General features: G+C 46.1%; 1 protein-coding gene across 4 annotated transcripts in view; it reads right to left on the reverse strand.

The window, feature by feature from the left end:
- RBKS (ribokinase) overlaps positions 1–15,045 on the reverse strand; it is a 63,287-nt gene that overhangs the window by 30,070 nt on the left and 18,172 nt on the right. For 2 of the 4 annotated variants that reach the window (XM_073671765.1, XM_073671766.1), the window contains exons 3-6: positions 13,632–13,764; positions 7,552–7,615; positions 3,665–3,727; positions 2,779–2,943 (exon numbers count right to left, since the gene is read on the reverse strand). In XM_073671765.1, the coding sequence (XP_073527866.1) occupies positions 2,779–2,943; positions 3,665–3,727; positions 7,552–7,615; positions 13,632–13,764 (425 nt within the window). Of the gene's footprint in view, positions 1–2,778; positions 2,944–3,664; positions 3,728–7,551; positions 7,616–10,717; positions 10,739–10,882; positions 10,911–13,631; positions 13,765–15,045 lie in introns of those variants that run through there. The other 2 variants (XM_073671769.1, XM_073671767.1) reach the window with 2 other exon arrangements.

Raw genomic sequence — 15,045 nt, forward strand, 5'->3', positions numbered from 1 at the left:
TCTCTTTCATTGAAAGCTTCTGTGAACGCATATTGTGGGTTCACAGCAACAGCTTCCAAATTCAAATGCCACAGCTGGAATCAGCTCCAGACCTTTTACCTGCTTAACTGATGATGGATTAATGAGGGAAAAGCCCATGCAGCCCATTAGAGAGCTTTTGAGATATTTGTCCAATTACTTTTGGCCCCTTTAGAAAGAGGCAGATACATAGTAAAGAGCTGTAATTCCTAAATCCTTCCTCCAATTAGGATGTGAATCCCCTCAGATTAAAGCTGAGAGTCCGTACTTTAGACCCAGACTGATTATAAAACTGGATCTGGAATATGTTTTGGTAAACAGCTAAAATGCCAAAACTTGTGTCACTGTCCAAACATTTCTGGGCCTAACTGTAACTACTATAATACTGCCCCCTATGTACAAGAATATAACTACTATAATACTGCCCCCTGCGTACAAGAATATAACTACTATAATACTGCTCCTATGTACAAGAATATAACTGCTATAATACTGCCCCCTATGTATAAGAATATAACTACTATAATACTGCCCCTATGTACAAGAATATAACTGCTATAATACTACCCCTATGTACAAGAATATAACTACTATAATACTGCCCCTATGTATAAGAATATAACTACTATAATAGTGCTCCTGTGTACAAGAATATAACTACTATAATACTGCTCCTATATACAGGAATATAACTACTATAATACTGCTCCTATGTATAAGAATATAACTACTATAATACTGCTCCCTATGTACAAGAATATAATTACTATAATACTGCTCCCTATGTACAGGAATATAATTACTATAATACTGCTGCTATGTACAAGAATATAACTATTATAATACTGCCCCCTATGTACAAGAATATAACTACTATAATACTGCTCCTATGTACAAGAATATAACTACTATAATACTGCTCCTATGTACAAGAATATAACTACTATAATACTGCCCCCTATGTACAAGAATATACCTACTATAATACTGCCCCTATGTACAAGAATATAGCTACTATAATACTGCCCCTATGTACAAGAATATAGCTACTATAATACTGCCCCTATGTACAAGAATATAACTACTATAATACTGCTCCTATGTACAAGAATATAACTACTATAATACTGCCCCCTATGTACAAGAATATACCTACTATAATACTGCTCCTATGTGCAAGAATATAACTGCTATAATACTGCCCCTATGTATAAGAATATAACTACTATAATAGTGCTCCTGTGTACAAGAATATAACTACTATAATACTGCTCCTATATACAGGAATATAACTACTATAATACTGCTCCTATATACAGGAATATACCTACTATAATACTGCTCCTATGTGCAAGAATATAACTACTATAATACTGCTCCCTATGTACAGGAATATAACTACTATAATACTGCTCCTATATACAGGAATATAATTACTATAATACTGCTGCTATGTACAAGAATATAACTATTATAATACTGCTCCCTATGTACTAGAATATAACTACTATAATACTGCCCCCTATGTACAAGAATATACCTACTATAATACTGCTCCTATGTGCAAGAATATAACTACTATAATACTGCCCCTATGTATAAGAATATAACTACTATAATAGTGCTCCTGTGTACAAGAATATAACTACTATAATACTGCTCCTATATACAGGAATATAACTACTATAATACTGCTCCTATATACAGGAATATACCTACTATAATACTGCTCCTATGTGCAAGAATATAACTACTATAATACTGCTCCTATGTATAAGAATATAACTACTATAATACTGCTCCCTATGTACAAGAATATAATTACTATAATACTGCTCCCTATGTACAAGAATATAACTATTATAATACTGCCCCTATGTACAAGAATATAACTACTATAATACTGCTCCTATGTACAAGAATATAACTACTATAATACTGCCCCTATGTACAAGAATATAACTACTATAATACTGCCCCTATGTACAAGAATATAACTACTATAATACTGCTCCCTATGTACAGGAATATAACTACTATAATACTGCTCCTATATACAGGAATATAATTACTATAATACTGCTGCTATGTACAAGAATATAACTATTATAATACTGCTCCCTATGTACTAGAATATAACTACTATAATACTGCCCCTATGTACAAGAATATAACTACTATAATACTGCCCCCTATGTACAAGAATATAACTACTATAATACTGTCCCCTATGTACTAGAATATAACTACTATAATACTGCTCCTATGTACAAGAATATAACTACTATAATACTGCCCCCTATGTACAAGAATATAACTACTATAATACTGCCCTCTATGTACTAGAATATAACTACTATAATACTGCTCCTATGTACAAGAATATAACTACTATAATACTGCCCCTAGGTACAAGAATATAACTACTATAATACTGCCCCTATGTAGAGGAGTATAACTACTATAATACTGCTCCCTATGTACAAGAATATAACTAGTATAATACTGCTCCCTATGTACAAGAATATAACTAGTATAATACTGCTCTTATGTACAAAAATATAACTAGTATAATACTGCCCCCTATTTACAGGAATATAACTACTATAATACTGCCCCTATGTACAAGAATATAACTACTATAATACTGCCCCTATACAAGGATATAACTACTATAATACTGCCTTGAATGGATGATTTATACATTTTTGTTGGAGACGCACATAAAGTTTCTTGTGACTTGCAGACAGTGATTCTCACCTCCGCTCTTGTGCGCCATCCTCAGGGCCTGGAGTGACACTTCGGGGCTGATCTCCAGCTGGCACACCATGACTTGGGCTCTGGATATAGCGTCCGATGCTTTTGTAAGATCTTCTGAATTTAGTAGGAGATTTGCCCCAGCCACAATAACAATGGCGTTCTGTCCTGCAGAAGACACATCATGGTGACAGTCCGGTCAGCGAGAAGCAAAGAAATCCTTCGATCATTTGATCTGTTACGCTATATACTGCAGTAGATCCGTATTGTACATGGACGTCTTCTTTTGAAGCTCCGGCCACAGGTTGGGCGTCACAGGAGAACAAACATGGCAGCGACGGGGGCAGATGGGATACCAAAATACTGGGTGGAAAGTATTTAGGGAATCAACCCGGCAATGTTACCTTGTAGCTGTGTGCCAGGTGTCATTTAAAGGGGATGTCCTATAAACACAGTACAGGTGATAAATATTTGACAACTATGGAACTGAATGTTGGGACCCCCCCTGATCCCAAGAATGAGGGTCCCAATATTCCCTTTGTGAGTGGAGCAGTAGTGAGCATGTGCGACCACTGCTTCGATCACCATAGGAGTGCTGGTCACACATGCTCACTGGTGGTGGTCTCAGCATCCAGACCCTCGGTGATCGTAATTTTATCATAAATGATATTTATGGGACAGCTCTGGGGCAGCACCCCCCCAATACTAACCATGGTTAAGACCTCTGCTTGCTGCCAGTGAATGGGACCAGTCCTGATACTTAATATTCACAGCCGAGAGTCTAGAAGAGGCAAACTCTGATGCAATTGTGCCAGACCCTCAGCTGTGAAGTCACACACATAATGTTACTTATATGAGACTTTTTTGTTCTCAGTGATGAAGTTTTCACCTTCTGCGTTCACGATGATGGAGGCGGCTCCGGTGGCGGCTGCTCCGGTCTGAAACACGAAATCTGCGAGAGAATAGAAAATGTGATAACGGAGCGGACATGAGACTCTGCCGAGTAACGGGGGGAGTACACGGATAATAATCACAGAAGTATTACACCCCGCGTCTGAGGTCGCTCCAGAAATCCTGCACCGACCGCGTCAGTGCGGAGAACCGCGCCAAGAGGAAAGGGAAAAACCGTGCGACAGTGATCGGGAACAGATGTGGAGAGCAGTGGAGAGGGCGGCGTGCGGAGGAGGGGGAGGCGTGCGGAGGAAAGGGAGGCGTGCGGAGGAGAGGGAGGCGTGCGGAGGAGGGGGCCGCGTGCAGAGGGGGGCGGCGTGTGGAGGAGAGGGAGGCGTGCAGAGGAGGGGGCGGCGTGCGGAGGAGAGGGAGGCGTGCCGAGGAGGGGGGCGGAGTGCTGAGGAGGGGGCGGCGTGCGGAGGAGAGGGAGGCGTGCGGAGGAGAGGGGCGGAGTGCCGAGGAGGGGGGGGCGGCGTGCCGAGGAGAGGGAAGCGTGCGGAGGAGGAGGAGGCGTGCGGAGGAGAGGGAGGCGTGCGGAGGAGAGGGAGGCGTGCCGAGGAGGGGGGCGGCGTGCCGAGGAGGGGGGCGGCGTGCCGAGGAGGGGGGCGGCGTGCCGAGGAGGGGGGCGGCGTGCCGAGGAGGGGGGCGGCGTGCCGAGGAGGGGGGCGGCGTGCCGAGGAGAGGGCAGGCGTGCCGAGGAGAGGGCAGGCGTGCCGAGGAGAGGGCGGCGTGCGGAGGAGAGGGAGGCGTGCGGAGGAGAGGGAGGCGTGCCGAGGAGGGGGGCGGCGTGCCGAGGAGGGGGGCGGCGTGCCGAGGAGGGGGGCGGCGTGCCGAGGAGGGGGGCGGTGTGCCGAGGAGGGGGGCGGCGAGCCGAGGAGAGGGCAGGCGTGCCGAGGAGAGGGCAGGCGTGCCGAGGAGAGGGCAGGCGTGCCGAGGAGAGGGCAGGCGTGCCGAGGAGAGGGAGGTGTGCGGAGGAGAGGGCCGCGTGCGGAGGAAAAACCAACAGGAGGCAACCGGGATAACCGCACAGACTGGACAACTCCTACACAGACAGGAACATGATGGGGGCTGTAGTCTTAACTATAGTTACAGGTGCATCTCATTAAATTAGAATATCATCAAAAAGTTAATTTATTTCAGTTCTTCAATACAAAAAGTGAACCTCCTATATTATATAGAGTCATTACACACAGAGGGATCTATTATATAGAGTCATTACACACAGAGGGATCTATTATATAGAGTCATTACACACAGAGGGATCTATTATATAGAGTCATTACACACAGAGGGATCTATTATATAGAGTCATTACACACAGAGGGATCTATTATATAGAGTCATTACACACAGAGGGATCTATTATATAGAGTCATTACACACAGAGGGATCTATTATATAGAGTCATTACACACAGAGGGATCTATTATATAGAGTCATTACACGCAGAGGGATCTATTATATAGAGTCATTACACGCAGAGGGATCTATTATATAGAGTCATTACACGCAGAGGGATCTATTATATAGAGTCATTACACGCAGAGGGATCTATTATATATAGAGTCATTACACGCAGAGGGATCTATTATATAGAGTCATTACACGCAGAGGGATCTATTATATAGAGTCATTACACGCAGAGGGATCTATTATATAGAGTCATTACACACAGAGGGATCTATTATATAGAGTCATTACACACAGAGGGATCTATTATATAGAGTCATTACACACAGAGGGATCTATTATATAGAGTCATTACACACAGAGGGATCTATTATATAGAGTCATTACACACAGAGGGATCTATTATATAGAGTCATTACACACAGAGGGATCTATTATATAGAGTCATTACACACAGAGGGATCTATTATATAGAGTCATTACACACAGAGCGATCTATTTCACGTGTTTGTTTCTGATAATGTTGATGATTATGGCTTACAGTCAATGACAACACAAAAAAGTCATTATCTCAGTAAATTAGAATACTTTATAGCAACAGCTTGAACAATTATTTTAAAATCCGAAATGTCTGTTCAGTAAATGCCTCAATACTTGGTCGCGGCTCCTTGTGCATCAATTACTGCATCAATGCGGCAATGTGGCATGGAGGGATCAGCCTGTGGCATGGAGGGGATCAGCCTGTGGCATGGAGGGATCAGCCTGTGGCATGGAGGGATCAGCCTGTGGCTGCTGAGGGGTTATGGAAGCCCAGGTGGCTTTGATAGCAGCCTTCAGCTCGTCTGTATTGTGGGGTCTGGGGTCTCTCATCTTCCTCTTGACAATACCCCATAGATTCTCTATAATAGATTCTCTATGGGGTTAAGGTCAGGCGAGTTTGCTGCCAATCAAGCACAGTGATACTGTTGTGTGTAAACCAGGTATTGGTACTTTTGGCCGTGTGGACAGGGGCCAAGTCCTGCTGGAGAATGACATTTCCATCTCCATAAAGCTTGTCGGCAGAGGGAAGCATGAAGGGCTGTAAAATGTCCTGGTAGACGGCTGCGCTGACTTTGGTCTTGATAAAACACAGTGGACCTCCACCAGCAGATGACATGGCCCCCCAAACCATCACTGATTGTGGAGACTTCACACTAGACCTCCAGCAGCTTGGACTGTGGCCTCTCCACTCTTCCTCCAGACTCCGGGACCTTGCGGAGTGTGTCAATGACTGCCTTCTGGACATCTGTCAAGTCAGCAGTCTTCCCCATGATTGTGGAGCCTACTGAAACAGACTGAAGGACCTTTTTAAACACTTTGAAAGCCTTTGCAGATGTTTTTTGTTAGTTATTCTAATTTACTGAGATAATGACTTTTGTGTTTTCATTGGCTGTAATCCATAATCAACATGAACAGAAATAAACACATGAACTAGATCCCTCTGTGTGTAATGACTCTATATAATAGATCCCTATGCGTGTAATGACTCTATATAATAGATCCCTCTGCGTGTAATGACTCTATATAATTCTGTGTGTAATGACTCTATATAATAGATCCCTCTGTGTGTAATGACTCTATAGAATAGATCCCTCTGCGTGTAATGACTCTATAGAATAGATCCCTCTGCGTGTAATGACTCTATAGAATAGATCCCTCTGCGTGTAATGGCTCTATAGAATAGATCCCTCTGCGTGTAATGGCTCTATAGAATAGATCCCTCTGCGTGTAATGGCTCTATAGAATAGATCCCTCTGCGTGTAATGACTCTATAGAATAGATCCCTCTGTGTGTAATGACTCTATAGAATAGATCCCTCTGCGTGTGTAATGACTCTATAGAATAGATCCCTCTGCGTGTAATGACTCTATAGAATAGATCCCTCTGCGTGTAATGACTCTATATAATAGATCAGTTTCACTTTTGCATTGAAGAACAGAAATAAAATTAACTTTTTGATGATATTCTAATTTTGTGAGATGCAACTGTATATGTTACATTTTCAGTGGACAAATCAGTAACTCTCCTGAAATACTCTGTGCTGCTGCTCTTTTTACTCTCACTCTGTGACCACCCACACCCTACTCTCCTTAGATGCTCTGTGCTGCTGCTGATCCTGCTCCTTCCACAAGATCAGTATTCTCATTGCTTAAATACTCTGTGCTGCGGAGGACAATGTTCCTTTAACTGCCTGTATACCACTGGTGACATCAGTGCAGCGGCCAGCGGTGGGTCCGCCGCGATCACATGACCTCTCACTATGGATAACACCCCGACAAATAGAGGAGAATAAATGCAGTAATCACTCCAATATGGCGGCAGACGAGCCCCCAGACTGTGTAGATCCCGGCAGATAGGGGGCAGTAACTCTGCTACCTGTGCAGACGTCGTTCTTCTTGAAGTTTTCAATGTAGCTGTTCCCGAAAGAGTCGTCCCCGACCTGAAACCAGAGAGAGGATCGGGATGAGACGTCTGGAATCCTACAAGCCGCCATTGCTTATAAAACCTTCTTCTGTACGATCAACCTGTCTGATACATTGTAACGAGCCGAGCAGCTGTGTGCAGGACACCGCCGGACGGTTTCATCTGCTGCAGTGTAAATCATCACGCCTATTTTTTTTTTTACCCACAATTTCCAGTTTAGGAAAAATCGTAGGAAAAAACAAAAAAAAACAAAACAAACAAAAAAAAAAAAAAGCAACACATTTGCCTCATGTGAACACGTCCTTACGCTCTTCGCTCAATAAAAGTTCTGCAATAAAAACTAAATTCTGCTTGTGTGTTTTTTTTTACAAGAATTAACACAAAGAAACAAAGTAACATGAAATATGGGAAAAAATAACTTTTCTGTCAGGAATAAACAAAGGTACCAAAGGGAGCAATAAAGCTCTAATAATACCGCCAGAAGGTGCCGCGTACATCAGGAGCAGTCCCCGGCCATTAACACTTACTGCGGAATTTCATCAACACCAGCGGCTCCAACGCAGAGGAACCGGGAGTGCGGCCAAAGCAGCGAGAAGAAATACTGGAAAGAGCCGTCATCAGGGCTGCCGGGTGATATGTAGGTCAGGGTGCGATCCACACTAACTAGGGCCGTGCCAGGAGACTGCCGGGCACTAGTGTGCGGCTACAACATGGCTGAGAAAGCAAAGCTTCTGTATAGTGCAACAGCGGAGAGCCCACATATAGGGCTGAACAAAGGGAATACACAGGGGCAGTATTATAGTAGTTATATTCTAGTACATAGGGGCAGTATTATAGTAGTTATATTCTTGTACATAGGGGGCAGTATTATAGTAGTTATATTCTTGTACATAGGGAGCAGTATTATAGTAGTTATATTCCTGTACATAGGAGCAGTATTATAGTAGTTATATTCTTGTACATAGGAGCAGTATTATAGTAGTTATATTCTTGTACATAGGAGCAGTATTATAGTAGTTATATTCTTGTACATAGGGGGCAGTAATTATAGTAGTTATATTCTTGTACATAGGAGCAGTATTACAGTAGTTATATTCTGGTACATAGGGGGCAGTATTATAGTAGTTATATTCTTGTACATAGGAGCAGTATTATAGTAGTTATATTCTTGTACATAGGGGGCAGTATTATAGTAGTTATATTCTTGTACATAGGGGGCAGTATTATAGTAGTTATATTCTTGTACATAGGGGCAGTATTATAGTAGTTATATTCTTGTACATAGGGGGCAGTATTATAGTAGTTATATTCATGTACATAAGGGCAGTATTATAGTAGTTATATTCTTGTACATAGGGAGCAGTATTATAGTAGTTATATTCTGGTACATAGGGGGCAGTATTATAGTAGTTTATTCTTGTACATAGGAGCAGTATTATAGTAGTTATATTCTTGTACATAGGAGCAGTATTATAGTAGTTATATTCTTGTACATAGGGGGCAGTATTATAGTAGTTATATTCTTGTACATAGGGGGCAGTATTATAGTAGTTATATTCTTGTACATAGGAGCAGTATTATAGTAGTTATATTCTTGTACATAGGGGGCAGTATTATAGTAGTTATATTCTTGTACATAGGAGCAGTATTACAGTAGTTATATTCTGGTACATAGGGGGCAGTATTATAGTAGTTATATTCTTGTACATAGGAGCAGTATTATAGTAGTTATATTCTTGTACAATAGGGGGCAGTATTATAGTAGTTATATTCTTTGTACATAGGGGGCAGTATTATAGTAGTTATATTCTTGTACATAGGGGCAGTATTATAGTAGTTATATTCTTGTACATAGGGGGCAGTATTATAGTAGTTATATTCATGTACATAAGGGCAGTATTATAGTAGTTATATTCTTGTACATAGGGAGCAGTAATTATAGTAGTTATATTCTGGTACATAGGGGGCAGTATTATAGTAGTTATATTCTTGTACATAGGAGCAGTATTATAGTAGTTATATTCTTGTACATAGGGGGCAGTATTATAGTAGTTATATTCTTGTACATAGGGGGCAGTATTATAGTAGTTATATTCTTGTACATAGGAGCAGTATTATAGTAGTTATATTCTTGTACATAGGGGGCAGTATTATAGTAGTTATATTCTTGTACATCGGGGTTGTTGTAATACTGCCCTCTATCATATTTGAGAAGCAACAGAAATAAACGGATCCTCCGGGTGCCAGTTATGGTGATGTAATAATAGGATGCGTGGAGTCCAGCACAGTTATGGCCCACGTCTCCTGACTCTTGTTTAGTGTCACTTCTGGAGCATTGTTTCTTAGAACTGTGCAGTTTCCTCTAATTATTCCTCCTGAAAACGTATGAATAAATGAAACGCCGAGTGTGAACCTTCAGCTTTGCAAGTTGACTTGTTCTTCTTTTGCACTGCAAGAAATGTAATGGCCGGATATAAACGTCATTTATACATTTGTAGGAGGAATAACAGAGGAACGGCACAATGCAGAGGCCTCAAAAAAAGCTGCACTGATCTAAGGAACGCCAAAACAGTTTAGCTAAAAGTCCTGATTTTGTTATAATCTGGGATAATTTTGTAATTTGAGCTGGAAAAGGGTTACCCCAAAGTGTGAGATTTGGGGTTATCGGGGGGGGGGGGGGGGTGTCTTTCTGGCTTTGGTTTGGTCTAAAGTTCTCGATTTTAGACTTCTGAACATTGGTAAGAATCAGGAAGAAGCTACGTTCTTTTTCCTAGAACACACACAGCGCCAGGTATTGACTTGAATGGTGATGAGCTGCAATACCACACATGGCCAGACACGGGGAGAGATGTGGCGCTGTTTCTGGCAAACCTTCTGTGCTTATCCCAGACATCCCCTTTAATTCCACATTCCTGACATGGTTGCTCGGCTCCGGTATGAGGTCACGGTGTCGGAACTCAGCAGTGATTAATGGAAATAATATGTTCAGGAGACAGTTACTTAGAGGAGGGCTCAGGGTTTATTTAGTCTCTGAACTGAAGGAATTTCCTTTGTGACACTGAAGCATCACGTGCAGATTGTATTATTCCGAGAGCTCAGTGCTCGGATATTGCGTTACCTTGCAGACCATGGCGGTGCGGGACCAGAGGCTCAGTGCTCGGACATTGCGTTACCTTGCAGACCATGGCGGTGCGGGACCAGAGGCTCAGTGCTCGGACATTGCGTTACCTTGCAGACCATGGCGGTGCGGGACCAGAGGCTCAGTGCTCGGACATTGCGTTACCTTGCAGACCATGGCGGTGCGGGACCCGAGGCTCAGTGCTCGGACATTGCATTACCTTGCCGACCATGGCGGTGCGGGACCCGAAGCTCAGTGCTCGGATATTGCGTTACCTTGCAGACCAATGGCGGTGCAGGACCCGAGGCTCAGTGCTCGGACATTGCGTTACCTTGCAGACCATGGCGGTGCGGGACCAGAAGCTCAGTGCTCGGATATTGCATTACCTTGCAGACCATGGCGGTGCGGGACCCGAAGCTCAGTGTCCGGACGTTGCGTTACCTTGCAGACCATGGCGGTGCGGGACCCAAAGCTCAGTGCTCGGACATTGCGTTACCTTGCAGACCATGGCGGTGCGGGACCCGAAGCTCAGTGCTCGGATATTGCGTTACCTTGCAGACCATGGCGGTGCGGGACCCGAGGCTCAGTGCTCGGATATTGCGTTACCTTGCAGACCATGGCGGTGCAGGACCAGAAGCTCAGTGCTCGGACATTGCGTTACCTTGCAGACCATGGCGGTGCGGGACCCAAAGCTCAGTGCTCGGACATTGCGTTACCTTGCAGACCATGGCGGTGCGGGACCCGAAGCTCAGTGCTCGGATATTGCGTTACCTTGCAGACCATGGCGGTGCGGGACCCGAGGCTCAGTGCTCGGATATTGCGTTACCTTGCAGACCATGGCGGTGCAGGACCAGAAGCTCAGTGCTCGGATATTGCATTACCTTGCAGACCATGGCGGTGCGGGACCCGAGGCTCAGTGTCCGGACATTGCGTTACCTTGCAGACCATGGTGGTGCGGGACCCGAGGCTCAGTGCTCGGACATTGCATTACCTTGCAGACCATGGCGGTGCAGGACCCGAGGCTCAGTGCGCGGACATTGCGTTACCTTGCAGACCATGGCGGTGCGGGACCCGAAGCTCAGTGCTCGGACATTGCGTTACCTTGCAGACCATGGCGGTGCAGGACCAGAAGCTCAGTGCTCGGACATTGCGTTACCTTGCAGACCATGGCGGTGCGGGACCCGAGGCTCAGTGCTCGGACATTGCGTTACCTTGCAGACCATGGCGGTGCGGGACCCGAGGCTCAGTGCTCGGACATTGCATTACCTTGCAGACCATGGCGGAGCAGGACCTGAGGCTCAGTGCTCGGATATTGCGTTACCTTGCAGACCATGGCAGTGCGGGACCCGAAGCTCAGTGCTCGGACATTGCGTTACCTTGCAGACCATGGCGGTGCAGGACCAGAAGCTCAGTGCTCGGACATTGCGTTACCTTGCAGACCATGGCGGTGCGGGACCCGAGGCTCAGTGCTCGGACATTGCATTACCTTGCAGACCATGGCGGAGCAGGACCTGAGGCTCAGTGCTCGGACATTGCGTTACCTTGCAGACCATGGCGGTGCGGGACCCGAAGCTCAGTGCTCGGATATTGCGTTACCTTGCAGACCATGGCGGTGCGGGACCCGAGGCTCAGTGCTCGGATATTGCGTTACCTTGCAGACCATGGCGGTGCAGGACCAGAAGCTCAGTGCTCGGATATTGCATTACCTTGCAGACCATGGCGGTGCGGGACCCGAAGCTCAGTGTCCGGACGTTGCGTTACCTTGCAGACCATGGCGGTGCGGGACCCAAAGCTCAGTGCTCGGACATTGCGTTACCTTGCAGACCATGGCGGTGCGGGACCCGAAGCTCAGTGCTCGGATATTGCGTTACCTTGCAGACCATGGCGGTGCGGGACCCGAGGCTCAGTGCTCGGATATTGCGTTACCTTGCAGACCATGGCGGTGCAGGACCAGAAGCTCAGTGCTCGGATATTGCATTACCTTGCAGACCATGGCGGTGCGGGACCCGAGCTCAGTGTCCGGACATTGCGTTACCTTGCAGACCATGGCGGTGCGGGACCCGAGCTCAGTGCTCGGACATTGCATTACCTTGCAGACCATGGCGGTGCGGGACCTGAGGCTCAGTGCTCGGACATTGCGTTACCTTGCAGACCATGGCGGGGACGGGACCCGAAGCTCAGTGCTCGGATATTGCGTTACCTTGCAGACCATGGCGGTGCGGGACCCGAAGCTCAGTGCTCGGACATTGCGTTACCTTGCAGACCATGGCGGTGCAGGACCAGAAGCTCAGTGCTCGGACATTGCGTTACCTTGCAGACCATGGCGGTGCGGGACCCGAGGCTCAGTGCTCGGACATTGCATTACCTTGCAGACCATGGCGGAGCAGGACCTGAGGCTCAGTGCTCGGACATTGCGTTACCTTGCAGACCATGGCGGTGCGGGACCGAAGCTCAGTGTCCGAACATTGCGTTACCTTGCAGACCATGGCGGTGCGGGACCCGAAGCTCAGTGCTCGGACATTGCGTTACCTTGCAGACCATGGCGGTGCAGGACCAGAAGCTCAGTGCTCGGATATTGCGTTACCTTGCAGACCATGGCGGTGCGGGACCCGAGGCTCAGTGTTCGGACATTGCGTTACCTTGCAGACCATGGCGGTGCGGGACCCGAAGCTCAGTGCTCGGATATTGCGTTACCTTGCAGACCATGGCGGTGCGGGACCCGAGGCTCAGTGTTCGGACATTGCGTTACCTTGCAGACCATGGCGGTGCGGGATCTGAGGCTCAGTGCTCGGACATTGCATTACCTTGCAGACCATGGCGGTGCAGGACCTGAGGCTCAGTGCTCGGACATTGCGTTACCTTGCAGACCATGGCGGTGCGGGATCCGAGGCTCAGTGCTCGGACATTGCATTACCTTGCAGACCATGGCGGTGCGGGACCCGAGGCGAGACGCTTGGATGCACTGATTGGCTCCTTTGCCACCGAAACCGATGAAAAACTTGCTCCCGTGTATGGTCTCTCCCGCTCGGGGCAGACGAGGGGTAAGGGCTGCGGAAACATCAAAGACTGATAAATCGGGGGGACACTCTGCTGACACTGGGCACAAAGGCAACACAAGGTTTTATGTAAATGAAGATTAATTGGCCGCTGATCCTGAAATTTCGCTTAAACTCATTAATGAGTGCAAAGTTTTACCAAAAAAAACCACTCATCCGTAGTCGACTGTGTCTGTGTGTCCGCCTCTAGTAGGCAAACACTCCCGAAAATGATGAACGACAAAGCAGGTTCATTCTGTCTGCATCATTACAGTGTATGGCCCCGTAGGCGCATAAGCCCGGATCCCATTTGAGGTGACGTCAACGGTTGCGTGACCTGTACATGACTAAATGACGTCATGAAGGTCATTTTACCACCGCGAGCAGCCGAAGAGCCAGCAACACCGCCAGGAGCAGACAGGGGGCCATCAGAAGGTAAGTATATGTTTATTTTTTATTTTAATTATTTAACTACAGGTACTATGGTACCCGGGTCTGGAGGAGAGTCTCCTCTTCTCCAGACCCGGGTACCATCCGCGCATTGAATCGCATAATATTCGCATGTGCACATGTAGTCATGCGGACCAATGATAATCCGCAGGGGAAATTTCCGCAGCATGTGCACAGCAGATGCGGATCATCATCGGGAAACATGGCAGACAATTTAACATGCGTTCTTAATGTGTTTTCGCAGCGGAAATGCCGCTGCAGAAACGCATTAAATCCGCATGGTGGGCACACAGCCTAAGAGTTTTTGCAGCTTCAGAGATAAATTAGGTGGAATTCTAGAGATATTTTTGAGGTGTAGGTGAAATGAGCGAGCGAGGGACTGGATGTGGGGAGTGAAGGAAAGATCTGAGTCAGATATGACCCCAAGACAGCGGGCGTTCTGCAAGTGGTGCCACACATGGAAATGGCAATATTGGGTTTGGGAAGCTTAGAAGAGGAGGAAACACAAGGGAGGTCAGTGTCAGATAGAGGGAGGACATGATGGTAGAGACAATTCACGGTATCTATAATAATGCAGGGTGATGTATATAATTGGGTGTCATCTGCATAGAGATGGTACTAAAAACCAAATCTACTGATTGTTTGTCCAACAGGGGCAGTGAATAGAGAGAAGAGGAGAAGGACTAGGACTGATCCTTGAGGAACCCCAACAGTAGGGAAAAGGAGAGGAAGAGGAGCCGGCAAAACAAAGTGAAGGAGCGGTTAGAGAGGTAGGAGGAGAACCAGGAGAGAACGGTTTCTTTGAGGCCTATAGAGCAGAGCATAGAGAAGGAGCTGGTGATC

Source organism: Phyllobates terribilis, unplaced genomic scaffold (genome assembly GCF_046119375.1).
Source record: "Phyllobates terribilis strain yellow unplaced genomic scaffold, ASM4611937v1 Scaffold_3__8_contigs__length_932513732, whole genome shotgun sequence".
NCBI classification, from domain to species: domain Eukaryota; kingdom Metazoa; phylum Chordata; class Amphibia; order Anura; family Dendrobatidae; genus Phyllobates; species Phyllobates terribilis.